Below are 26,880 nucleotides of genomic sequence, written 5' to 3' on the forward strand. Positions count from 1 at the left end.
ATGGCGGCGCCGATCGGCACCCTTCTGCTTATCTGCATCCTGCTGCCGCTCTGGGCAGCAGAGCCGAGCGTGGAGACAGCGTCCAGCGAGGCGAGCCCCGCAGCCAGCGAGGCCGGTCCCACAGCCAGCGAGGCGAGCCCCGCAGCGCCATCAGAGACCCGCACTGTCTCCCCGCCTCGGCCCCGCAGCGGCCCGGCCCCCGTGACGGACGGTGGGTGCATTATGAGGCGGGGTCTGCGACGGCGGCTCCTCCCATGCTAAGGGAAATCGAGCTCGCGGTGTATCTCAGCTTTTTGTTGTCGCGCAGCCTTTTGTTGTCGTTCGCCGCTCCGGTTCGCATTGCAGCCGGCCGGGGCTGGAACAAGCCTTCGTGCCAGCTGCCCTGCTTTCTTCCCCCCGCGGGATTTATCGCGGCTGTGCTGCAGAGCGGCCCCGAGCATCCCACTCCAGCCAAAGCAATCCCTACACAGCCTTCCGCTATTGCACACGGTGACCCCGCATCCTGTGAGCCGGTGCTGAGGGAGAGCAGGTTCTCTTGCCCACCCGACGCTGTGCTCTGAGCCCGCAGGGCACGTCCCGGCGTCGAAGAGGGTACCGAGATTTACCCTGAATGTACTTGGAGAGTTTACTTAGACACTGAGCTGTTTGCATGCATGGCTTGCACCAAGCTCTATGGACACATAGCAGTGCTATGGCAATACAGCTCATGAGTTTTTGTTAGTGTGCTATCAGGTGTTTCCCACTGTCTCCTTACTGGCAGGCACACTTTTATTGAACTCTTGATTTCCCGATGTTTTTGCCATTGATTCAGCTTCCCTAGATCACTTGCAAATTAAATATGTCTCAGTGCGTACTTCCTTAGGGAAAAGAGACTTTTATCCCTGATCTCTGAGGCATAACCTTGCAATCTAATAATCCATGTTTAAACTTCACTTGTTTGTAAGGTGAGCTAAGGATTCCAGTGCTAAACTCATCTAACAGAACAGTCAGAACTTCAGAGATTCTGGGAAATACCTGGATACTGTTCAGATGGTCAGCATCCAGGAGGCTCTAGAGAAACTGAAGATAGTGGAGATGAAATAGAATCAGTAGTTAGGAAAATGATTCTTCCTTTGAATGCTTTGCCTATGGAGTACTGATCTTCATTTTCTACATATTGTGCTATTCTGTAGCTTTATTACAGAACAGCAACTCTCCTAAACAGTTCAGCAGATCAGTATCACAGAATGGGAGGGGCTGGAAGGGACCTCTGGAGTCCAGCCCTCCTGCCAGAGCAGGTTGACTTAAAGCAGGTTGAACAGGACAGCAACCAGAAGGGTTCTCAATGACTCCAGAAATGGAGACTCCATTACCTCTCTGGGCAGCCCATTCCAGTGCTCCACCACTCAAAAGTTCCTCATGTTTACATGGAACTTCATGTGTTCAAGTTTGTGCCCACTAATTTTTTTATTTATTTATTTATAAACTTTTAAACCTAAGAATGTTTTAAGTTGACAAATGTATTTTATCGAGACACTTTACTGCACTGCTAGAAATTATTTTCTGTATTACAATATTTCATAGTATCTAAGAGAGAAAAAAGTCCACTATTCATGCTGGCACATCAGAAAAAATAAATTACTGGACCCTGGGACATGCTCAATACTTGTAAACATATCACAGATTGATCGAAATGTTTCTTCTGGGTTTTTTGGTTGTTGTTTTTTTTTTTTTTTTTGTCCCCAATAAGCTGAAATAAGTAGATAAACATACTGTGTTTCTATCTGTTCTTTTCCCCTCTGCAGAGCTGAGTTTATTTTCCTACCTTCAAAATTCCTATTAAGTTGCTCTTTATGATTTCACAGGGAACACGCCATCAGATTTTTGTGTGTCCTTGGTTTTGTTACTGTGTTCCAAGTAAATTTGCTAAGCAGCAGCAAAAATGGCTTTTAAAAACCACTTACAAAAAGCACCTGAATTTGGATGTAGACTTTTGACCATTGTTGAAGTAAGGCGATGTGAAAAAGTGTTGGGGAACATGTTGTAATGTGTCAAGTTCCAGTTCTAATTCTAATTTAAATCTCTCCTCCAGTTACCAGATTGTGTGTTTGTGACCTGCTGGTGGCACAGTGTGATGTAAATTGCTGCTGTGATCCTGATTGCAGCGCTGCTGAATTCAGTCTCTTTACTACATGTTCAGTCCCCATTGTCACGTAAGTGGATAAATACAAAATCCTGCTTTGCTTCATGCATTTATAAGGGCTCTATCCTTTCCTCTTACCAATTCCTAACTCTGCTGCCATCCTAACTTCTCTCCCACCTTTTCACCAGCCCTTCTTGCACTAAGCCTGGGAACTTTTGGTCCTAACCAGGCAGAACAGCAAATTGGCTTCACACTTGTTTATCTTTCGCTTATTCCCTCTACTAAACTCATGATCCTTGCTTTTCTCCCCTTTTACTGTGCTACTGTCTGTGGGTGCTGAAGTGGTGATTCCATCTGTTGGGGGAAGAATATCTCCTCTTTAGACCTGCATCAGTATCACAGAGTTTCTGAACATTAAGAAAGCTGATACCATGGGACCATCTGGCCACCTCCACAAGTCATCAGCAATTTATCACTAACTTCTTTCCTGATGGTTTGTGATATCAACTAGAAACTTGATTAGGTCAGGACACAATGAAGTAGTGTGAGCATCATTCTGATCCTAGTTTTACAGGTCAGGATCTCAGCCTGCTGCCTCAGTGCCAGCCTGTCCCTTTACTGACAGTAAAATGTAAGTTTTTATCAGCAAAGTAATACCAATAGTTGTTCCTTTGCTATTTACAATTCACCTGAAAGCACCTTCACCCAATTTTATCTTCTCAAAAAAGGACCTAAAAAAGCTCACTTCAAGATCATAATGTAAAAGATCTTTTGGTGACTTCTCAGAACACGAAGTACAGCTCTTCAAGCCACCTACTGCATAAATTATGCCAATCTGAACACTGGGGTTTATTCTTGGTGCTTTGAAATTTGAATTAGTAGTCACCCCAGACTGTGGTTTCTTATTGTTCGTGCACACAATGACTACTGCTACCCATTTATAGACATTTATATCTGTCAGAAAGGTCTAACCAACGCCTTTCTGAGTGACAGTTTAATTGCCTCAGGTGACTATTCTGTCTTTGTCAACTAGAAATGCATAAAGTTGTGTTTCTCTCCTTAAATTCTTCTGGGTGAAATGTTCCTCCACGGGTTTTTCAATAACTGGAGGTATTGTGGATCCCATTATTTACATCTAGATTGGTATACATTTGCATAATTCTGTTATCTAATGAAACGGTTTGGCTGATCACAAGAGACTTTCAAGTCTCTGCAACAGCAGAAAAAGGATGCTTGATTTAAGATGTGGTCCTATTAACAGATGGTTCACCTCATGGAAAGGTCTCACTTCATGCTTGTAACTTCTAAAAGTCATTTCAGTTCTTCGGTACCTGTCCTTAACTGCTCTAACCCTGCTTAAGAACCAGTTTCACAGGGATCATCATCTTGTATTTCTAGCATGTAGGACACACCAGCACTCTTTGGGTATGAACTCACACATTTGCTGTGCAGCCTACTACAGTTCTGGGCTGTTGTTCATGAACCCATGGCACATCTACAAATACTTTTCTTAGACTGGATGGGTTATTTCACCTTCCTGTTTCTCACTCTGGCAACTATTATACATCAGTCTCATGCAGGACTTTTTCCCACCCCGTCTGAAGTGAATATTATTCTAATATTCTCCAACCTGTCAATTTTTCTGACCTAAATGCCACCAAAAAATGTGCCTACATGCACCTGACCCTAAAAGTCGTACTTTTTACTCATGTCACATAAATAAAAGTGCTTCTGAGCCTGTACAGCCTGTAGTGCACCCCACATTTGTGATGTATCATGCCACCTGGATCCCATCCAACTTGTCGTTTTAGTTCTAATATTATTACTGGCAGGCTCTTCCCTTCCCCCTGCTTTGTCTGTTCATGTTGCTGCTCACAGAGTTTCCTCTGCTAGATGAGACATGTTGGAGAATTCTTTTAGTTATTACTAAGCACACAGTATAAAACAATATAAATCTCCTAGAGAAACACATCTCCTATACATAGCGTGTTTAAAAGAGTAATCTCAGTTCTTTCATGTGTGCTGCCTTGATACTTGAGAAGCACTTTAAAACATGGTCAGTACAAACTTCTGGTGGATGATTGAGTTTATTGTTATTGTTTGCAGAGGTGACAGCCGTCTCTGTAGTCAGAAAGCTGCTGTGTATTCACTTGATGTTGAAGCAAATCCACCAGAAATGATATTTAAATTAATTGACCAAGTTAATCCCAGTGTTTTCTGCATTCATGCTACAAACTGTAAGTAGAGCTGTTGCCAGTATTTACTATTGTGCTGTTATTTTCATAAGCTTTTTACCTATCAGAAAGGAACTAAACCTGTCAGAGCTTATTCTGTATATGCTCATAGTCCTCATGTTGTAATCTTTGTGAAACTGGGGGGTTAAAACATCTCCATACTCTCTTAGTCTTCTTTAAAACAAAAAAAAAAAAAAAGGAAAATTGGGAGTTATTTTTAAAGAATTTGTCATTCTCAGGAAGTCATATTTACAGCTGTTTCACAGGAAAATGGCTCTGTCCTGATTGTGATCATGTAATAATCACCAGTGGCACAAAACCTTTATGGCCAGCTTTGAGTGACTTGCAGAGAACCAAGAAATGATCAGCACTATGTTGTTTTAATTAAATGATGACTGTGCAGTGGTCATCTGAATACTTAGCATAGAAACTGTAGACACTAATTGGCATGTCTTTATTTTGGAACATCTGACAATGTTAGAAACTGATTTTGAAAGAAAAGGATTTGCCTCTCTCCTTAAGTTTCAAGTTTGTGCTTTCATGGATCAGGGCAAAGTGATGAATTGTGATTCCACCTAGTTTTTCTCTCAAAGGAAAAAGATTTTTTCTATAACAGTCTTTAACAGTTCCAGAGGGAAAAACTGTTCTGAATACTGTTTCTGTATCTCTTACCATAAAAGCTATCTCAGTCTTTAAAATGTTTTGACAGACAAGCAAGCACTTTCCTTCAGCTCCCCTGAAATGCCTACATCTGAAAACTTTGATCGGTTGCTTAAACAGTTTGGAAGTGCTGCTTTCAGTGCTGAGCCTGGTAGCTGGGATATGAATACAGATGCACAGAATCCTTCTGATGCAAATGAAACTTACAGATATGAGGTAAATAATCATCTGATTCAATTAGTATTAGCTTGTCCATAAAAGAACAACTGAGGATTGGTTGTACCTGCTTCGAAAAAAAAAATGCAGTTCTTCTGGAAAAAAAAAACCAACTTAATTTTGGTCTTTAAATATAGAAATGTAAAAATAAGAAGTGTGGTGTTTTGTCATAGCTTATTGTCTCCATGTAGCTGTGGCTAAATTCCAGCAGCTGCTCTATCTCCCCGTGACCTCTCCCCAGCAGATGAGGAGAATTGGGAAAAGGGGAGAAGACTGACAGGTTGAAATGAATTTAATGCAATAGCCAAACTGATGCCAGTAGAGAGTTATACCCAACCTAGCAAAGACAGAACAGTCACACTGAATGGAAAGGCAGTCCTTCAGAGCAGGAGAAGGAAGAAGAGCAGAGTCAGGAGGACCCCAAGCAAGATGTTCTATAGCAGGAGGCTTTCCTCTGTTTTGCAAACTTCCCCCTTTATACTGAGCGTGAGGCCTATGGTCTGGGGTACACTTGTAGCCAACTCAGGTCAGCTGCCCTGGCTGACTCTAAACTGCTCATGGCCTGCAGCCCACGGCTGGCCTAGGACTCTGTCCCACCAAAACCAGGACACTTACTTAAAAAGCAAATTAGATTTTTAAGATATTTGACAAATAAGTAGCTGTTTTGCTATTTTTAGCTGGTAGCAGTGGCTTAAGAATTGATGCACAAAGTAGTAAATGCAGCTGGAATGGCAATAAGTACTTCTTTAATTCAGATTTATTGTTAATAGAAACACTAAAACTTTCCATGGACTGAAACACACCTGTATACTGAATATGTTGTTTTATTTGGCAGTATGGTGTTCCTATACAGACAGAGGATGCATTTCTGAGACTGCCTAGTCCTGTTGTCTCCTCTTGGTGCTCTGATGCAAATCCTGCAGGTTAGAAAACGTATTGGAGTTCCAGTTTGTTTGCTTTGGGGTATTTTGTTTTAACTTGAGCTTAATCAGTCACCAAATTGGCACAAATATAAATTCAGATAAAGATTCATGAACCTTTTTTTTTTTTTTCACCTAGCTTCTGTTTTGCTGGGGATTCTTTAGACATAGATTCAATTGCATCTGTATTGTATCTTCAATGATAGATATGTAAGTCCTTGAGAGTCTTGTTAATGGGTTGTTTATCCAAGAATAGAACAGGCTGGTTGGCATAATTGATTTAATGAAATAATACAAGGGTGACACCATGAGGGGAGAGGCTATTACACAAAGGAAGACCTTACTGGGTGACCTGTGTCAGATGTCCCTCTGGTAAAATGAGGTTCCTTTCACAGCATGAATGCAACTCAAGCCAGACTTGCAGGCTTCAGCCCTACATTTTAACCTTTCACACAGTTTCCTGAAAATCTGCAGAGGAGGGGAAGAAAGAAAGAATGAAAGACAGAAAGAATGAAAGACAGAAAGAATGAAAGACAGAAAGAATGAAAGACAGAAAGAATGAAAGACAGAAAGAAAGAAAGACAGAAAGAAAGAAGACAGAAAGAAAGACAGACAGAAAGAAAGACAGACAGAAAGAAAGACAGACAGAAAGAAAGAAGACAGAAAGAAAGACAGACAGAAAGACAGAAAGAAAGACAGAAAGACAGAAAGAAAGACAGAAAGACAGAAAGACAGACAGAAAGAAGACAGACAGAAAGACAGAAGACAGAAAGAAGACAGACAGAAAGACAGAAAGAAGACAGACAGAAAGAAGAAGAAAGACAGAAGAAAGAAGAAGACAGAAAGACAGAAGAAGAAAGAAGACAGAAAGAAGAAGAAGAAAGACAGAAGACAGAAAGACAGAAGAAAGACAGAAGACAGAAAGAAGAAGAAGAAAGAAAGACAGAAGAAGAAAGAAGACAGAAAGAGAAGACAGAAGAAGAAGAAAGAAGACAGAAAGAAGAAAGAAGAAGAGACAGAAAGAAGAAAGAAGAAGAAGAGAAGACAGAAGAAAGACAGAAAGAAGAAAGAAGAAGACAGAAAGAAGAAGAAAGACAGAAAGAAAGAAGAAGAAAGAAAGAAGACAGAAAGAAGAAGAAAGACAGAAAGACAGAAAGAAAGACAGAAAGAGAAGACAGAAGAGAAGAAAGAGAAGAAAGAAGAAGACAGAAAGAGAAGACAGAAAGAGAAGAAGACAGAAAGAAGAAGAGAAGACAGAAGAAGACAGAAGAAAGAAGACAGAAAGAAGAAAGAAGAAGAAAGAAGAAGAAGAAAGAAGAAAGAAAGAAGAAGAAGAAAGAAGAAGAAAGAAGAGAAGAAAGAAGAAGAGAAAGAAGAAGAGAAAGACAGAAAGAAGAAGAAGAAAGAAAGACAGAAAGAAGAAGAAAGAAGAAGAAAGAAGAAAGAAAGAAGAAGAAGAAGAGAAGAAAGAAGAAGAAGAAGAAAGAAGAAAGAAGAGAAGAAGAAAGAAGAAGAAGAAGAAGAAAGAAGAAGAAAGAAAGAAGACAGAAAGAAGAAGAAAGAAGAAAGAAAGAGAAGAAGAAAGAAGAAGAAAGACAGAAAGAAAGAAAGAAGAAGAGAAGAAAGAAAGAAGAAGAAAGAAGAAGAAGAAGAGAAGAAAGAAGAAGAAAGAAGAAAGAGAAGACAGAAGAAAGAAGAAGAAGAAGAAAGAAAGACAGAAGAAGAAGAAGAAAGAAGAAAGAGAAGACAGAAGAAGAAGAAAGAAGAAGAAAGAAGAAGAAAGAAGAAGAAGAAGAAAGAAAGAAAGAAGAAAGAAGAAGAAGAAGAAAGAACAGAAAGAAAGAAGAAGACAGAAGAAGAAGAAAGAAAGAAGAAAGACAGAAGAAAGAAGAAGAAGAACAGAAAGAAGAAAGAGAAAGAAGAAGAAGAGAAAGAAGAAAGAAGAAGAAAGAAGAAGAAAGAAAGAGAAGAAGAAGAAGAGAAAGAAGAAGAAGAAAGAAGAAGAAAGAAGAAGAAAGACAGAAGAAGACAGAAGAAGAAAGAAGAAAGAAGAGAAAGAAGAAGAAGAAGAAGAAGACAGAAAGAAGAAAGACAGAAGAAAGAAGAGAAGAAGAAGAAAGAAGAAGAAGAAAGAAAGAAGAAGAAAGAAGAAGAAGAAGAAGAAGACAGAAAGAAGAGAAGAAAGAAGAAGAGAAGAAAGAAGAAGAAGAAAGAAGAACAGAAGAAGACAGAAGAAAGAAAGACAGAAGACAGAAGAAAGAAGAAAGAAGAAGAAAGAAGACAGAAGAAGAGAAGAAGACAGAAAGACAGAAGAAGAAGAAGAAAGAAGAACAGAAAGAAAGAAGAAGAGAAGAAGAAAGAAGAAAGAAGACAGAAAGAGAAGAAGAAAGAAGAAGAAGAAAGACAGAAGAAGACAGAAGAAAGAAGAAGAAGAAAGAGAAGAAGACAGAAGAAGAAGAAGAAGAAGAAAGAAGAAGACAGAAGAAAGAAAGAAGAAGAAAGAAGAAGAAGAAAGAAGAAAGAAGAAGAAAGAAGAAGAAGACAGAAGAAAGAAGAAGAAGAAAGACAGAAGAAAGAAGAAGAAGAAGAGAAGAAGACAGAAGAAAGAAAGAAGAAGAAGAAAGAAGAAGAAAGAAAGAGAAGACAGAAGAAAGAAGAAAGAAGAAGAAAGAGAAGAAAGAAGAAGAAGAAAGAAGAAGACAGAAAGAAGAAAGAGAAGAAGAAGAAGAAGAAGAAGAAAGAAGAAGAAAGAAAGAAGAAGAAGAAGAAAGAGAAGAAGAGAAGACAGAAAGAAAGACAGAAGAAAGAAGAAAGAAAGAAGACAGAAAGAGAAGAAAGACAGAAGAAGAAAGAGAAGAAGACAGAAGACAGAAAGAAGAAGAAAGACAGAAAGAAAGAAGAAAGAAAGACAGAAGACAGAAAGAAAGAAGAAAGAAGAAGAAGAAGAAAGACAGAAGAAAGAAGACAGAAAGAAGAAAGAAGAAAGAAGAAGAAAGAAAGACAGAAAGAAGAAAGAAGAAGACAGAAAGAAGAGAAAGAAGAAAGAAGACAGAAGAAGAAAGAAGAAGAAGACAGAAAGAAGAAGAGAAAGACAGAAGAAAGAAGAAGAAAGAAAGAAGAGAAAGAAGAAGAAAGAAGAAGAAAGAAGAAAGAAAGAAGAAGAGAAGAAGAAGAAAGAAGAAGAAGAGAAGAAAGAAAGAAGAAAGAAAGAAAGACAGAAAGAAGAAGAAAGACAGAAAGAAAGAAGAAGAAGAAAGAAGACAGAAAGAAGAAGAAAGAAAGAAGAAGACAGAAAGAAGAAAGAAAGAAGAAGAAAGAAGAAGAAGAAGAAAGAAAGACAGAAGAAGAAAGAAGAAGAAAGAGAAGAAGAAAGAAGAAAGAAAGAAGAAGAAGAAAGAAGAAAGAAAGAAAGAAGAAGAGAAGAAGAAAGAAGAAGAAAGAACAGAAGAAAGAAGAAGAAAGAAAGAAGAGAAGAAGAAAGAAGAAAGAAGAAGAAGAAAGAGAAGAAGAAAGAAGAAAGAAGAAGACAGAAAGAAGAAAGAAGAAGAAAGAAGAAAGAGAAGAAAGAAAGAAGACAGAAAGACAGAAGAAGAAAGACAGAAGAAGAAAGAAGAAAGAAGAAGACAGAAAGAAGAAAGAAAGAAAGAAAGAAGAAGACAGAAAGAAAGAAAGAACAGAAGAAAGAAGAAGAAGAAAGAAGACAGAAAGAAAGAAGACAGAAAGAAGAAAGAAGACAGAAAGAAGAAAGAAAGAAGAGAAAGAAAGACAGAAAGAAAGAAAGAAGAAAGAAAGACAGAAAGAAGAAAGAAGAAGAAGAAAGAAGAAGAAAGAAAGAAGACAGAAAGAAAGAAGAGAAGAAGAAAGAAAGAAGAAGAAGAAAGAAGAAGAAGAAAGAAGAAAGAAAGAAGAAGAAAGAAGAAGAAAGAAAGAAGAAAGAAGAAAGAAAGACAGAAAGAAAGAAGAAGAAGAAAGAAAGAAGAAGAAAGAAGAAGAAAGAAAAGAAGAAAGAAGAAGAAAGAAGAAGAAAGAAGAAGAAGAAGAAAGAAGAAAGACAGAAGAAAGAAGAAGAAAGAAGAAGAAGAAGAAGAAAGAAAGACAGAAGAAGAAGAAAGAAAGAAGAAAGAAGAAGAAAGAAGAAGAAAGAAAGAAGACAGAAAGAAGAAGAAAAGAAAGAAGACAGAAAGAAGAAAGAAAGAAGAAGAAAGAAAGAAAGAAGAAGAAAGAAGAAGAAAGAAGAAAGAAGAAGAAAGAAAGAAGAAGAAAGAAAGAAGAAAGAAGAAAGACAGAAAGAAAGAAAGACAGAAAGAAAGAAAGACAGAAAGAAAGAAAGACAGAAAGAAAGACAGACAGAAAGAAAGACAGACAGAAAGAAAGACAGACAGAAAGAAAGACAGACAGAAAGAAAGACAGACAGAAAGAAAGACAGACAGAAAGAAAGACAGACAGAAAGACAGAAAGAAAGACAGAAAGACAGAAAGAAAGAAGAAAGACAGAAAGAAAGACAGAAAGACAGAAAGAAGAAGAAGAAAGAAAGAAAGACAGAAAGAAAGACAGAAAGAAAGACAGAAAGAAAGAAGAAGAAAGAAAGACAGAAAGACAGAAAGAAAGAAAGAAAGACAGAAAGAAAGAAAGACAGAAAGAAAGAAAAAAAAAAGCCACAACCAATCCCACACACCTGCATTTTCCAAACCCTGCTGGGTATCATAACAATCATGATGATGAGCATGGGAAAACTAAAGTCTCTTGTGAGATCTCAAAATGAAGTAATACATCTTCTACCTTTTATTAAGCCTCTATTGCTAAGAAGTAATATTTTGTCTCATAACATTTTAAGAGAATCTTAGGAAATATCATTCTTCATAGCTCTCATAAAACCTTATCTGTGATAGAAATACCTTTACTTTCACTTTTGATTATATTTGAAATTTTTATATTGCTTTTTTATTTCTCTTTTGCATAACTACTCTTCAATTTCATTAATACTTTGTGACTCTTTTCTTCCCCCCCAGGGTTTTTAGTAAACCAGGTTACAAAATGCACTAGATCAGTAAGTGTGGAAAACTGTGGTGATATTCAAGCACTTAGTATGCTGTTCTACATCAACTCCAGCATTTTAGCAGTAAGTGTGATTTGAAACAATCATAGAGATGACTGTTAATATTACCTATCTCCAGAATTAAGGGAATTCTGTTGACTAAAGGTTATAGTGTTTTAACTGGATTTTTTAATTAAAAAAAAAAAAAATCAACAGACTTTTATCCAGAAAGCCTTTGGAATTGTTTCTCCCTCAAGCTTTGGCAACAGAATCATTTAAAGCATTTACTGTTCTGTGCTTAGCCAACAGAAATAATGGTCTTGAGGAGACAAACCAGTATCACTGAGCTAGTGCTTACTGCAATGGCAGCAGTTCTGTGCTTTTATGCATGTTCAGGCTGTTCCAAAAAGCCTGTCACCAGAACACATAATGGTAAGAAGTCTGGGGTTTAGAGAGTTGGTAAACTTCTGCACTTAAAGAAGCTGTAGGGTTTAATCCTCTGCATATACACCTCACCTACAAGCCTTACTTTTTAACAGTGAGGTGTTGCACATACATGCTGAGTTTGCCTTACATCCCTCAAAGACCATGACCTTTTACCCCACTGAGAGCAATTTTGTTTGTTATTCAGCCTCCTACCAAATTCAGTCTGTGGTTATTTTTCAAAGCTAATCTTGCTTTTTCATTCCTTTTTTAACTGAACCATGCTGTCTTATGCATACATAAATACCCTTTACAGATACTTAGTGAAGACAAAAACCATGTATGCAAAACTGAAACACATACCTTACCTGATAGCTCCTGTCAGAAGCTGAAGGTCATCAAAAAAACAGCAAACTCTCCACCATTAAAATATTTTTATTTAATTGTTTAAACTGAGTAGTACTCCAGAGCAAATGACTACTTTAGAGCCCCTTCCAGTCTCCTCTCCCAAAGCTCTCAAGAGTGAAGAAAAGCCCAGGAAATAGTTCACACTTTCACAGATGGGATCATTCTGATGTTTGAGGACCTGATTGAAATCAGCAGAGGGTTGCTTCCAGAGCCTAACTTTTGATGATCCTGCTGTGGAAGAGGGGGAGAAAACTCTGCCTCAGAAGGGCTTTGAGTGTTTCCATGTACACCCAAAATTACAGTTCTTAAAAAAGAAAAAGGACATCTCAGGACAGACTCTAAGGAGCTGAATGGTTTGGGATTAAAAAGTGAATTCCCCTTCCTCACTAGAACAGCACAGAACACATTACCCACGAGCTGCTTGCCAGTTACAACAGCCAGCTTGGGAGAGGTCAGATTCCTGTCCAAAGTACATTGGATGTTCAGGATCAGATGGCAGAACTGGAGAAAGCTCAATGGGTGCTAGAGATGGTCTAGGACTAGCTTCTCTTCCCAGAGGGAGCTAAAGATAGGATGTGACCATAGAAAAGTGAGCTGGTATTTGGGACAGGGTGGTCATAGGGCAGAGCAAGGAGCCCTACCAGTGCCAGCAGGTGGAGCTGCTGACAAAAGAAATGGCAAAACGTATCCTCAACCCAGGGAGGCTTGCTGGGAGCCCTAGTGAGAGGGGTGGTACAGCAGTTCCTGTTGGGAGCCCATGCTCACTGCCACGCTGAGCAACTTGAGACATTTCTGCCTTTCCATGAGAATTTGGTGGAAATTTTCCAGTGAGGCAATCAGGCATTTCCACATGCTGCATAACCAAAGGTTACTTGCTTCTCATTTTCATTTAGAGACTGTGAAACTATGGACTCATTACTATTAAAAAAAAAAAAAAAAACAACAGAACAACAAAGTTTCTTAATTTCTTTGTGTAGGGGCAGCCTGGCAGCCTTCCTAAACTGACAAAAATAATCCCAAAGCCCAGTGGTCTTGCACAGATCTGCAAGAGGAGCGCTGTTCTCTGACACAGTTAACAGTGGAAGCACAAACTTAAGATGCATTTTTTGGGCCATATGTCAATAAACTTTTTCAGTGTTTCATGGTTCTGAATTGCAAATAGTCCAAGGGCCACACTAAATGAATCTACTACTTATTAACTGCAATGTATGGTTATTGAGGGCAGGATGAAAAACTGGTGGAAGTCACTAAGAAATTTTCCAGGGGAAAAAGAGGACTGGACTATGAGATTTTACTTACTAGCCACAAAGAAAGCTGTTTTCCACACTCCTTGGATACAGCAGTGTTTATCTAATCACTTCCACAGTGTTAAAATTATTGTAATCATACACAGCTAAATAGGCAAAGCAGTGAAACTTTAAAGTGCTTTACTTAACTACATGTAATAGGCCTTACCTTTGCTGTTGTTTGAATTTGTTCTTTTATTCTCCTCTAGGTGCCCAAGTCAAGTCAGATGGTAAGTGTCCTTCTACCTTGGTTGGAACAGCTGAGGGCAAAATTCTTAGTATAGTCAGTGGGAGTTTTTCACCAGCTTCATCAGAACAGGGACTTTATCCTTAATTTTTACATTTAAAAATTGTTATCATTTGCTATCAGTAATGATACTTAGCAGCTCCAAGGTAATATGCTATCTGCAAACGTTGAAGCCTGGTACATTCCCCTCACATAAAACTCTCTCTTTTGAAGTAACCTTCTCCAGTTACCTAAAACCAGAATCTTTTGTACATGCAATACACATAACGTAGCAGTTGTTCAGAGGATTATTGACTGATGGTCCTGTGCAACAGAACCTGGACCAGTCACAAGTATAATGATACAGAAAAAGCCAAACATAATTACACACAGCACTCAGAAATGACATGAATTTGTTTTCCAGGTTAATATCACTGTCCAGTCCATAGCTGTCCAGTCCCCAAATGGAACACGGACTTTACTTAATGGTGATGATGTCCTCAGGCTCCCTGAGATTGTGGAGGAACTGTGCATAAATATAGTTTTTGGGGTAGGTATGACAGTGTTTTTCCTCCTCACATTTGATGCAAAGCAGGTATGCATCAAACCACTTCTGATTCAAAAATGGCAAAGATGTGAGAAAGGCCTCATGCGGTTTCCATGTATTGTGACATCTCCAAAGCAAATGTGGCAGGAGAAGCACTGACTTTGGGATAAAAGAGAGTGGTTTGCAGCAAAATAATAACTACATGCTAACACAGAGACAGGATCAAATTGCTTTTTTTTTTTATTGCTGTGTGTATATGACATACCAGACAGTAACACGAGGTTGGCATCTACATTATGCTTGGGAGAAGATGACTTCAGGCACAGTGGTGGCAGAGATGGAGAAATACACAGTGCAAATCATCTCATCTTTTCCTCTTAAACAGATGAACGTTGGCCTTATGCTTAGAAGAGGTTTATCTAGAAGTCATGAAGTGCTTTAGGTTGAAAGGGACCTTTAAACCTCATCTCGTCCAATCCTGATGCAGTCAGCAGGGACATCTGCAACTAGAGCAGGTTGCTCAGAGCCTCAGACAACCTGACCTAGGATGATTCCAGGGATGGGACATCTGTCATCTTTCTGGGCAACCTGGGCCAGGGTCTCACCACCCTCAGTGTAAAATAATTCTTTTCTCTAGTCTAAATCTCCCGCTTTTAGTTTAAAACCATCACTTCATGTGCTGCCACAACAGGCCCTACTCAAAAGTCTCTCCCCAGCTTTCTTATTGCTGTCTTTAAGTACTGAAAAGCCACCAGAAGGTCTCCCTGCAGACTTCTCCAGCCTGTCCTCACAGCAGAGGGCTTCCAGCCCTTCCCTCATTGCCGTGGCCTCTTCTGGCCCCACTCCAACAAGTCCACATCTCTGCTGTGCTGAGCCTAGCTCCAGCTTCTAGAGGATACATTTTATCTCTACCGTATCATTGAGTGTTTCTTAAGCAAGGAAGACAGCAAACAATACTGGGGAAGTTTTAAATTCCTTTTTAATCTAGTTTCATACTCTTACATATGTGGTCTAATTAATATCTAAAATGCTTAATTTTCAGGTGAGTTATCATATTACATACACAGACGCAGGAGAAATAATAGAAGCAGCTGCTGCTTTTGTCCTGGGGGCAATTAACAAAGAAGCACTTTCCATACAGCAGAGCTTTGAAATCAGCTTTGCTCAGGTAACTGCTGGAGATGTTACAGGTGGCTTGTTGAAAGACATTTAATTACACAACTTATTAAACTTGAATCAGAACAATTGTTAGCAGCAAGGTAAAATGTAACTTGCCCTGGATACACAAATGAGGCAACATTTCAGAACTGGGCAATAAAGGTCCCCAAAGTCCGTTTTTCACATTTAGAAGAGTCAGTTTTTGACTCTGTTACTGCATCCAGAGGAAGCAAAGCCTGTTCCAGTGTTAGAGAACAGTTATGATCCTACAGAGCAGCCTTGCTGCTATCACAGAATTGTTTGGGTTGGAAAGGATCTCAAAGATCATCATGTTCCAACCCCGCTTCCATGGACAGACACTCCCCACCTCTCAAAGGCTGCTCAAAGCCTCATCCAGCCTGGTGTCTTAAACACTTCTCAGGAAGAGGCATCCACGATTTCTCTGTTGTTCAAGGCAGTTAATAATCCTAAAATAAGTGAAGTGTGTCTGTGTTTTCCAGCCATTTCAGTACAGAATCAGAACTAATGCTGTCCTTTTGCACTGCAGGCAAATACAGAGCCAGTTCCTCTCAGTGGTAATCCTGGTTATGTCATTGGACTGCCTATAAGAGCAGGCTACCGGCCACAAGGATATCCTTTCCCTGTTGATAGAGTGTTTGCAGCACTTGCCTCTCCTCACAAACACTATAAATTAGATCTGGTCTATTCAAAAGTATCCCTTTTTTTTCAGGGGGAGGGCTGCTATTTTAAAGGTAGTAAATGACTCAGTCTTGACTGCAGTCTCCTGGGACTCTTTAATGAGATACATTTAGACCTTCATTGTACTCTCCAGTGCTTCTTCACAGTGTAAGAGGAGTCCCAAGTTATTCTCAGATATATTTTAAGGATATGATGAAGGCTTCTTCAATCATGAAACACATCAAGTACTGAATTTCCCTTTAACTGCATGCTACATCTGGCATCATTCAGAGTAGTAACAAATTGAGCCAGCTCACCCTTCTGCAGAGCACATCCAGCCAGGACTGTCTGGCAGTACAGGGAGCCAGAACCCCAATATTATTTGGTTACAACATGGTATCAGGCTGTACCTTACGGTAAGAGGACATTTCTGTGGCTTTTTTTGATATAGTACTTTTAACCTTCTAACAACCCTTTCCACCAGGGTCTGCCCAGGTCCTGGGACATTTATACTGCTGTAGGAGTACTGGGAATGGAGTGTTTAATTATAAAAAAAAGTAATTAAGAATGGCCTTTCTCTTGAAAAGATTGTGTGCATTAGCAACTGTAGCCAGAAGGCTTGAATAGTGCATGAGAGCAAAGAGAGATTATTGCTGTGCCAAAGTGATGGATTTTTGCTTTAATTTTTAATTTTTTATTTTCCCTGGAAGAATTACAGCAGCTATGAAATGCAAGCCCTTGGCTCAGACCCTCCTAGATTTACTGAAGGGACAAATCTTTCCTGAATATGTGGCCTCATTTGGAAATTCTCAAGCCCAGGATGTGCTCGACTGGGTGCCAATAACTCATCTCCACCTCTCAGAACAGGTGAGTCACTCCCCCTTTACTCCTACTCTCCCCTATCCTAAAATCTGTACCTGCACTGCAGCACCTGCTTAGGCTTCTCAGACCTAGCCAGAGGGAAGAAAGGAGAAACAAATTGGTGTAAAATCCTCCTGGAATATTAAAAAGTAAAAGGTTTCAGTCTTGCTGTAAGGACAGGGTTTACTTCTAATGAAGCTGGTATCTAGGCACCTCAGTTATGGATTGAAACAACATGTTAGGTACAAAATGAGTTCTAGTCTTACTCTTCAGATGGGGTGAAGCACAAGTAGCAACACAGAGAATGAAGTAACAGAATCAGTGTTTCTCTTTGGTGCTCTCACACGAGGTCAGACTAAGGCAGCAAGAATCCTTTTAACAAGAAACAATGACCCAAATACTACAGTTATTCTTAAAACCTTCCCTTTTCTTGGCCCTTGTCCCCCAGCTCAGCATAATCCCTGCTGCTGGTGGTGGGCAGTGCTGCTTGGCACCTGCTGAATGACAGCACCCCCTCAATGACAGTTTGTATGTAGGTTTCTTGCACGTTTCTGCAACTAACCAGTGAATGATTTCTTTAACCAGAAGCTTGACAGTTCAAAAAAAATTCTAAAAATATTTAGCATTGTAGGCTTTAAAATTCTGTCCTAGCAGAGGTAAGGATTTTCCTCTGTCTCAGTGGTATTACTGACATAAGCTCCTCCAGAGAGCCAGCTCAGCATTCTAAGAGCCAAAGTCCCACTCTGCTCAGGTGGAACAGTCCTGCCTGAAGAGCAGTTACAGAGTGGGTTTGTCACCTATGGAGAAACCACAGGGACACCCCAGGGCTTCAGGTACCTGTGTTGCCTGCACAGGCAGCAAGCCAGGACACAGGCATGGTGTTGCTCTGGTAACCTGGAGCGTGCTTTCTTGAGGGCATTGTGCCAGTTTAATAAGATGAATAATTAATGTGGTCACTCTTGTACAAATCAGACAATGAGGGGATTTATAACACTTTTCAGAGCTCATGCCAAATACCAGTATCACTTGAAATAGAAGTGAAGTGGACTAAATATGGATCCCTTGTCAATCCACAAGCCAGGATAGTCAATGTTACAGCAACAATCACTACCACCACACTGAAGCAGGTATGTAATTAAATTACATGATTTAAGATTAAAAAAAAAAAAGCTGTAGCTTGTTTTGCTTAGGTATCAGCTGTGCCACAGTGACCCAGTTAATCTCTTTATCTAAAGGTAACACTTAATATTAGAACATACTGCACCCAGCAGCTCCTGTTCCAACTCAAACACAACTGTGGGCTGCTTGCCAAAAGCACGCTCAATAAAAATCTGTACATCATCCACAGAAAAAAACATGGAATTTTGTATGAAAAAATACTTACTACAAGTAACAGCTGAAAATATAACCCAGTCCCCACAAAGCAGTTGGACAACGAGCAGGCTGAAGCTAATGCCCATCTGTATTTTCATTGCAGCTTCCCTCAGGAAGGGAAAGAACTATTCCTGTAATGAGTTCTGTTGTTTTCACTGATGTTTCTTCACCTGCAGTGCCAGGCTATAAAGCTTGGCCCACCATTAATGTGAAGTTACCCTTTGACTTTTTCTTTCCATTTGTCTAAGGTAAGTATGGATTAGAAAACCCAAACAAGCCACATTTCTGCTTTTTTTTCTGATTTTTAGTCCATTTCCTGAAGCCAGTTACTGCAAGGGGCCATCACTTTCTTCTAAATTGTAGACACATTGGGTTAAAATTGGCCAAGAGAGTAAGGGTGAGCCCTTTTGAGGGTTCTCAGAAGCTTTGGGGGTAGAAAACCCCCACATTAAATGGGAAATTCCAAATTATACATCTGCCAAAAATTGCAGTGTGAACATGGTGGTGGCTCTGTCAGCACATGTACAGCCACCGTCAGATGTTCTGAAGCAGCTCCAGTCCAAGCTGCCTGCCTGGCAGTGTGGAGACAGGAGAGTAAGGGAAGGGCACAGGGATGTGATGCAGCTCTGTGGAAAGTGAGGCTTCATTCTTCTGTGAACAGCAGAGCTACATTGTTAATTAAAGCAATCCTGCTATTACATAAGGCCTCTGCTTTATCTGTTTTCATAGATGAATAAGCCCCATATTTCTATCTATTTTTCCCAAACCACTAATTAATTACCTTTCTTTAACGATCCGAGCAGTTAAGTGGTACTTTCAGAAAAGCTCCATGACCCTTCCAGCTGCCTCTGGCTCAAATCAATTGGAGATGCCTGCCACAGTCAAGCACCTTTCCAAAGTCCCACTCATTGAACCCTATTCAGTGTAAAACAGCCTCTCCACAGGGACTTTCTAGTACCTGAAAGGTTATGTCCAAACACCAGCCTGGTCCTTTAGAATATGTTCTTTAATGGCTATTCTGGAGTCAAACTGTTCCCAGCAGTCCACTCACCTACATCTGTCCTTAGATATTCCAGTTCTTTTAATGTGCTGATTTATGAGCTGTGGAAACAAAAAAACTTCATAGCCCAGTGGGCTGCAAATGAACACTTAAACTGGAAGAGGAGATGAGAGAATTCAGTATCAGAGCTCAGATCTGCTGTGGAGAACAAAGCATTTTCTGATGTAAGGTGGCACAGGTTTGCCTCTATTTTGGTGCTGATTTGATTGTCAGCTAAAGGAGGGGTGTGTTGGTATTTTTGAAACAGACATTATATGAATAATAAAGTGACACAAAGCAGCAACAGAAAGGAGGAAACTACCAACAGGATGAGAAGAATGGTTGGCAAAGAAGAGATGTACTAGTGATGAGTGGTCAGCATTGAGAGAAGGAACGACCTGCTCAGCCTGGATTCTCACTGTTTGTACTGCAGGTTTCTACAAGATACTGCAAACGAAGGACATTATCACAAGGGAAAAAAAAAAAGAAATTTAAACTGAGTGGCCCTTTTGTGGCTGTTCAGCTTGTAAAGATGGGTCTTTATTAAATTATTTTGCAGCTTTGACTGTACGTCTGTACAATAAAGGTCATATGAGATCACTGTTTACAGGGAGCACGCCTGATTAATTTTTCAGCAAAACTATTTTGTAATCCTAAGATATAAATCAAAACCTGGTCAAATAGTAAACGTTTATAGACAACATTATACAACAGAAAGCAAAGAGACAACAAAACCTTTCAGGTCGGACTGGTAGATTACAAGACTGCACTCTCCAGGGCAGAATTCCCCACCTCAGGAAACTGACCACCTATTTTTGCTCGCTGCTGAGTCCATGCTGTTTTAATATCTTGTTAAGCCTCTCAATTTCTTGCTCCTGTTGGAGACAAAAGGCAAATCATTCACGTGGCTCTTTCATTTCAGCAGTGAGGAGATCTGTGTGAACCTGGGAAACTATTTTAAGGTATCTGACTGCAGTAAAACAGGACAACCTGGCTGCAGGAAGTAGGACAGAGGTAGCTGTCAGCCCTTTGCAACAAGCAGCTGCAGGAAGCACAGACAGGACAGGCCAGACTGTGGTTCCTCAACCCAGTTTAGCCCACAGCTTTCTGGTGAAGAAACCAGGCTGAGAGTGGCAACCTTGGCCAGCTTGTCCTAGGGAGCAGCCAGCAGGTAAACCTTGGTTAAGTTTAAAGTGGTTTCTTACCTTCTCCATGCAGCTGTTTTCCAGTTGTTCCACCTTCACTGCAAGCTTCAGGTTTGCCTGCTTTAGCTTGGACACTTGCTGTTCGGAGCGGGTCTTCACCGACAAAATGATTCCTGCAGAACAACACACAGTGGATTCATTTTACAATGTAAACGAGCCACGAGCAGGAGGTCAGCAGGGTCTGTACTCAAGATGTTAAATATGTTCCTCTCCAGCTCTGGTTCTGTCAGCTTCAAACCACCCTTCCCAAGTACTTTTCTTAATGATGAGGGTTTTAAATTGGCCACCTGAGGGATTCAGCTACCGATACTCTGCTGGGAAGAGGCAGTCTGGTCTCTGAGCCAACTTAATCAGTCACACTGTCACTCAAATCCTGAATTTGAATTTGCTCCCTCAGCAGAACCTGGTGGGGATGTAAGTGGCAGCTTTGTTGTCACAAGCTGATTTCATACAGCTGGGGAGCCCTGCTCTAACAGCAATACACATACACAACAGCCTGGGGCACAGGGCTTGTCCAGCCCCAGGGTCAATCACTCCAACCAGTGGAGCAGGACCTGGCACATCATCAGGTCCTTAAGTCTTTGGCTTCAGACTGTGTGGCTGTAGTAAAGGCATTCAGACTCTTGTTAAGCAGAGGTGTTGCTTCTCTACTGCAATGTTGTTAGGTTATTACACATGAACACAGCCACCATAGTAAAGACATTTTCTTCCCACCCTTTTCTTAGGGGGGAAAAAAAAATAATAAACCAAAATGATAGCTTGGTAAGAGCACCAGGAATATCATGTTCTTCCTACCCAACAGAGCTCTGCGCTAGCTGCCGACAGAACAACATTGCAGGAAGGCAGGCACCAACAGGTGCCTGTGTTTCCAGTGCTGCAGGCTTGAAGTTTGGGGGTTCATTTCTCTGAAGACAAAGCAGCAACGTTGCTGATTTGCACTGATAACATCAACTAGTCCCCACCTGCCTGTAAGCTGGTCCCTTGCCACCACCAGTGATTGAAGGCAGTGAACCAGGCCTAGGCTCAGACACAAAACACCCAGAGCTTGGGGTAGATTTTCTTTGTCCCCTCTGTTGCTCAAAGCAAGTGGGCATGGCAAAACTCTTGGGGGAAACCAGGAGCACCCATGGGTAAAGGGGTTTGGTTATAAACGCACTATTGGTTTTCTGCTGCAAAATGGTTTGTCAAGAGCCATGAGGTTCCTGTGGCTCACACAAATCTGGTTTCTGTCTGACTTTCACTCTGAACTGAAAAAAAAAAAGCTGTGAGCTGCTCTCGCATCTCCCTTTTGCCCAGCCACTGCTGATGAGACACACTCTTCCCATCAAAATGGCAGCAGGGGATGGACATGGCCCCAGCCATCCTTCCTTTTTATTCCAACTAACAAGACTAAGAGCTGCATCAAGTGCACAGCACTTACCAACAGCACACTCCCAGGCACAGGAGAGCACTTGGGCTGAGGATTCATGCAGGAATTCAGGATAATCGCATTGCCACATTTTTTGAATCCCCAAGTCCTTTCCCACAAAACAAAAAATGTTTCCAGCTACAGTTATTTCAGAAGTGTCTGGATTTACCAACAATTTACAACTACAGAAGCAGAGCCATTAAGGTCTGATCTGGGGGCATTTTATATTCCTCTTTTTATGGTAAACTCTTTGAATCCAAGCAATAAAGATCCCAAGTGGGACTGGGATGTTCCCTGCAGCATCCCTGGAGGTGATGACAGAGTTGCAGAAGAACCCAGAGCAGTAAACCCCTCTCTGCTATACAACAGGAGATTCAGGAGGGCAGGGTTTTGACCTGCTCCCCTGTTAAAGTATTGTCAGAAGGACCCTACAACACAGATTGAAGATGTGAGCCCTCCCCTGCCAGGTGGGAGTGATGCAGGAACAGACTGTGGATTACTTTTCAGGGAATGTGCCCAATGCTGCCCTGCTAAAGCTGAGCATCCCTGCTAGCCCAGGCCAGCTGCTGTGCCCCCTTCACCCACGTCACACCCACACAGGCAGCATGTGGTGGCTGCTCCAGACAGAATTCCAGCTGAATTAAGGCCACAGTGCAGCAGTGAAAACCACACAAGTGAAACTCTGGGTTTGCTGAGAGAGCAAAATCCCAGGGTCCTGCCAATTGCTTTGAGAAGGGAACAAAGATGTAAGGCCAGACCATTCAGGCAAGGTTGGAAAATCCAACCCCTGCTCACGCCCCTACCGTTGATGATCCTGGCCACTCGCCACAGCCGCAGCAGGATCAGCAGCCCAACAGCTTCGAACTCCTGCTCCTGGAAGATGAGGACGATGTCGAGGATGAACGACACAACGATGACGATCCCATCCAGCACCTCGAACTTGTGGTGGAAGAACTCCCGGCGATAGACGAAGACTTTAAGCCCCACCTCAACCAGGAAGATTGTTAAAATGGAGAGGGAGAGGTAGTGGAAAACCTGGGGAAAAAAACAGCAAAAGGGTAAGGCCAGGAACCCCTCCTGTGTGCACGAGAGCAAGGCAGGCTTGAAGACTTCCACAGCATGTCTGATTTGGCTCTAGGAGAACGGCTGGGGACTTTTCTTCTGCTCTAAGAGACAATCAGAGGAAGCACAGCTGGGCAGCCAGCTGCTTTGGGTAAGCAGGACCAGGAGGTATGAAGGCAACCAGAGGCATGCAAGAGTGATTCAGCCCTGCTGCAGCCCAAGGGAACATGAAGCTGCTGCACAGAGCAGCAAGAGCTAAGCCAGGTGGACAGTGCAGGGCTGTCACACAAGTCCTTGCCAGACCTTCATCCATGTGCCTGTGACTGCTGGCTCAGTAAGTCCTGCTTTCCTGGTTGTCCTATCCAGTGGGCTTTGAACACCTAAGAGAGTGAAATTGTGGTTCACTTGGACACTTCCCTGCATTTTACCTTTGGGGTTATATTGTATTTGTCTGGATGGATGATTTTCAAGTCCATGAGCAATTCCCCAAGGACCAACAAGGCATCGAGGATGACCAAGCAGACAACCACAATCTGTCAGAGGAGAAGAAACAACATGAAACCCCCTTCCAATGCAGCCTTCACTTAAATATGCCCAAACATTCACATACGGTGTCCAGCCAGACCCTGCCCTGCATCCCTGATTCAGCTGGTTGCATTTTAGAGAGCTTTCTGCTGCTCCCACCCAGAACTCCCACTCCGGCAGCCCTAGGTCTGTGGGTTATTCCTGCACAGTGCCACCAACACAAAACCACTTGGCTCAGCTCTTCCCCACCACTTAGCATGGGGGAGTCTTGGGAAGCTTAATCTAGGGGACAGCACGTGTCTGTGCTGGCACCATGACAAGAGTGCACCGAGGCTCATCACCGCTCAGGAAACATCTGTGCCCACTGCAGAGCGGCTTCTTTCTGACGGTACAGCTCAGTTTGTAGGTAGCAGCTGCTCCTGTGGGCACCATGAGTGCTCACAAGCTTGGTGCTGCTCCCAGTCCATCTTGAGCTCCATCCCACATCATCTCTACTGTCATAAGTGCCTTTGGCCGTATCTCACCCTCATTCCCCTTTGGCCTGGGTTTGTTCTGCCTTACCTGAAACCTGTGGGAGCTGAAGAGCTTTTTCATCACATCCTGGAAAGAGACATGGCTCCTGGTGGGCTCCAGCTTGATCTCCAAATCTTGCCGCTTTGCCCCATTCTCCCCAGCCTCCTCCTCCTCCTCCCATTTCTGATAGTCGTTGCTCCACTGCACAGGATCATCGCCCACCACCGTGAAGTGCTTCAAGTACCTGGACATGGCTCTGGATCAAGCTGGCATCAGCCTGCCAGTGTCTGAGAGACAAGAGCAGAGTGTCACCTCCCCACTCAGAGCTGACCAAGCGTGCTGAACCTCCCTCGTTTCACCACAGCAAGTGTGACAGCAGTGTGACACTTTGCTCAGAGGCAGACAGACAGCGTGGACAGGCCCTGCTGATGGGAAATTGCTTAATGGTGGTGCCGCTTGCTTTGCATCACCTCCCACTGTGTGCCACGCAGCCCCCACTACCTCCCCACTGCTGTGTGCACCCTGTCCTCCTGATCTGCAGTGAGGAACTTCCTCATGAGGTATTTCCAAACATCTCAGAACAAAACATCGATTATAGAAGAAAAACCCCAGCCCTCATCTCGCATCTCACAATGCCAGAGGCAGCTGCCGATTTCCAGTTGGAAGGAGCCTCTGTGTTTCTTTTAGACACTGATTGATGGAGGTTCCTGGTCAGAGGCTGGCAGCAGGTGATTTCTTCCCCTTCATTTTTTCTCTCATCCCCTACATGCTGGGACAAGCTGCTGTTAGCATCACATCCAATACAAACTCTCTACTGAGCTCCCAGAGTTGCTGTTGTAGCCCAGCTGTCCCCAGGCTAATGAGGACACCTCACCTTTCAGCCACACCACCAAGCTGAAGATCAGTCATCATTCCCTCCATTAACATCAAGGTCCTCTATTATTTCAGCCTTTAGCAGGCCAAATCAACAGGTGATGCCCACATTTCAGCCTGGCCAGTGATGCTGTCCTCTCCCATCTCTTCCACCTGCATCCCCTAGAGCCAACCTCACCCTTGGGCATCCCAGCTTCAGCCCATCCCTTAGGGCACCCAGCGAGGGGCAGGACCACCCCATTCCCAAGGCTGATCCCAGTTGTAGCTTGGCACCGAGAACGGCCACAGGAGAGGCTCCATCTGCGCCTGCGAGCTCTGTTCCAGCTCCCCCAGTTCACCCTTCCTCTTTGGGCAGCCCGGCGAGGCTGCAAGGCCCACAAACCTGGCCGAAAATCGCTCCTGCTGCTGCAACACAATCACATGCCCACAACTGCCTTGACCCTCTGTACATCTGGCCCCGGCCAAAGCTGTCCGAGGGGCTCAGACCAAGCTCTTGTCCCGCTGGAGCCGTCGTGGGTCTGCTCGTGTCCAGGGGCTGCTCACCCTCCCCTCGGCTCCTTGCAAATGGAGGTCTTAGGGGTTCCGGGGGATCTGTTCCCAGCAGTGGTGGCTGTTGGGGGGCAAGTGGGCTCCGGGCCACCTCGTCACCCGCTGTCAGGGATGGAATGAGCCTCACGGCTGCCTCACGAAACACCTTCGTTCCCAGTCACAGGAGCCCCGCGGAGACATGCCCCGGGGTGTAGAACCCCCGGCTCCTGGCGGAACCACCTCTGGGCTGACTCGGGCAGCGGGGCCTGAAGTCATCACCGCTGGATGGAACAACAAGGACCCACGCCGCGCTTGGAGTTCCCCAACCTGTCCCCATCCCCAAGACCGGGCGGGGTGATCACGTTTGCTCCCCGCTCCCGGAGAGACCCCGCCGGGGCCCCGGAGAAGAAGAACGTGGCCGACCCAGGGAAGACCGCGCTGCAACCGCCCCTCGCCCCGGGCCCGGTACTCACTGAGCCAAGTCCCAGGAGCACCGTGGCCGCTCCCCAGGCCCCGTTCTGCCTTGCACCCAGTACCGTGCACGTCTCCGCTGCGCCCGCCACCGCCCTGCGCTTCCCCGACCCCGCGGAGCCTCCCCCGGCCCCGCCTCCGCCTCCACGGCAGGGCCCGAGTCCGACCCCGCCACCCCCGGCTAGGCCCCTCCGGCACAGTTCCCGCCACCTCCGAGGAAGCTCCAAGGGTATCTGGAGCCCACGGCTCGGGGTCTCCATCTCCCCCGGGATTCCCACTTTGGCATTTTCCTTTTTGGCAGCTTTTTCCTCCCAGACTCGCTCGGTACGTCCCGGCCGCTCCAGCCGGAACAGGACACGCCGGATAGAGTTAGAACTATTTTTTTCCTCTTTGTTTTTTAAACTTTTTTTGTAACCAGCCTCCCCTCCCGCCACCAAAGCGAGCGGCCATCCAGCCACAGCGCGAAATGCAATTGTGAGGCTCTGCTGAGCTCAGCTATCGAGCGGGGACACGGATTAGCCCTACCAAGTAGGTGGCTGTCCAAGGACCAAAAGTATACAGAAATGTAAACTCCAGAAATCAGGCCTGCATTAACCTCCCTCCATTTACAGGCTCATGCTTTATCTGAGAAACTTTTTATTTAAGGTTCCCTTCCATCTTTAGAACACGAGCTGGTTTTGGAAGTGGCCTGAGCAAACTTGGCTGCAGAAAGGGTTGGGGACCCATGTCTGCAAGGACAAACCCAAAATATTCCCAATTCTGCCCCAATGAAGAAGCATCTCTCAACTTTTATACTTCTAAAAGCCTAAAGGCATTTGATTCTTTTCAGTTTTCTTCTAGAAAGTGTCTAAAACTCCCTGGAACATGGAAATTTCCTCATGCCTCATCCCGAAGTGCACAGGCCTGTCCCCATCCTCCTCCCCAAGCTGATGAGGAATCCCCAGAGGCAGTGCACTCCCAGAGCTCTAGAATCGTTCACCATGACCTCCAAACCCTTCACCATCACCACAAAACACATACTTGTAGAGCTGAGCAGCCAAGAGCAGCAAGACAGTTAAGGCACAACCCTGGAGCCAGCAGCAGGGAGGGATTTTATCCTGGGAGTTTC

General features: G+C 43.1%; 2 protein-coding genes across 2 annotated transcripts; one reads left to right on the forward strand and one right to left on the reverse strand.

Moving 5' to 3' along the window:
• Positions 1-19,489, forward strand: TCTN1 (tectonic family member 1). The gene is made up of 15 exons (XM_054392919.1): positions 1-211; positions 2,072-2,192; positions 4,229-4,359; positions 5,066-5,232; positions 6,068-6,155; positions 11,162-11,271; positions 13,514-13,534; positions 13,955-14,080; positions 15,120-15,245; positions 15,783-15,859; positions 16,180-16,329; positions 16,624-16,780; positions 17,776-17,901; positions 18,252-18,396; positions 19,456-19,489. Exons 1-14 carry the CDS (start codon positions 1-3, stop codon positions 18,393-18,395), a joined length of 1,755 nt encoding a protein of 584 aa, XP_054248894.1. The 3' UTR covers position 18,396; positions 19,456-19,489.
• On the reverse strand, positions 18,837-25,828 carry HVCN1 (hydrogen voltage gated channel 1). Its single transcript, XM_054392498.1, has 6 exons — positions 25,775-25,828; positions 23,949-24,187; positions 23,291-23,395; positions 22,604-22,835; positions 20,393-20,505; positions 18,837-20,062 (listed from the first exon to the last, which is right to left on the reverse strand). Exons 2-6 carry the CDS (start codon positions 24,150-24,152, stop codon positions 19,997-19,999), a joined length of 720 nt encoding a protein of 239 aa, XP_054248473.1. The 5' UTR covers positions 24,153-24,187; positions 25,775-25,828; the 3' UTR covers positions 18,837-19,996.
• Between the last annotated feature and the right edge of the window lie 1,052 nt (positions 25,829-26,880).

This window comes from Indicator indicator, chromosome 26, assembly GCF_027791375.1.
Source record: "Indicator indicator isolate 239-I01 chromosome 26, UM_Iind_1.1, whole genome shotgun sequence".
In the NCBI taxonomy this organism is placed as follows: domain Eukaryota; kingdom Metazoa; phylum Chordata; class Aves; order Piciformes; family Indicatoridae; genus Indicator; species Indicator indicator.

What these genes read in the sequence shown, in the direction of transcription:
- HVCN1 (XM_054392498.1), bottom strand. Translation starts at nt 24,152, where the DNA reads ATGTCCAGGTACTTGAAGCACTTCACGGTGGTGGGCGATGATCCTGTG. An exon ending in AGTGGCCAGGATCATCAACG is followed by an intron (nt 20,506 to 22,603) that starts GTAGGGGCGTGA and finishes GTTGTTCTGCAG; the next exon opens with GAATCATTTTGTCGGTGAAG. An exon ending in AAAACAGCTGCATGGAGAAG is followed by an intron (nt 20,063 to 20,392) that starts GTAAGAAACCAC and finishes TGTCTCCAACAG; the next exon opens with GAGCAAGAAATTGAGAGGCT.
- TCTN1 (XM_054392919.1), top strand. Translation starts at nt 1, where the DNA reads ATGGCGGCGCCGATCGGCACCCTTCTGCTTATCTGCATCCTGCTGCCG. An exon ending in ATGAAACTTACAGATATGAG is followed by an intron (nt 5,233 to 6,067) that starts GTAAATAATCAT and finishes TTTATTTGGCAG; the next exon opens with TATGGTGTTCCTATACAGAC. An exon ending in GCATAAATATAGTTTTTGGG is followed by an intron (nt 14,081 to 15,119) that starts GTAGGTATGACA and finishes CTTAATTTTCAG; the next exon opens with GTGAGTTATCATATTACATA.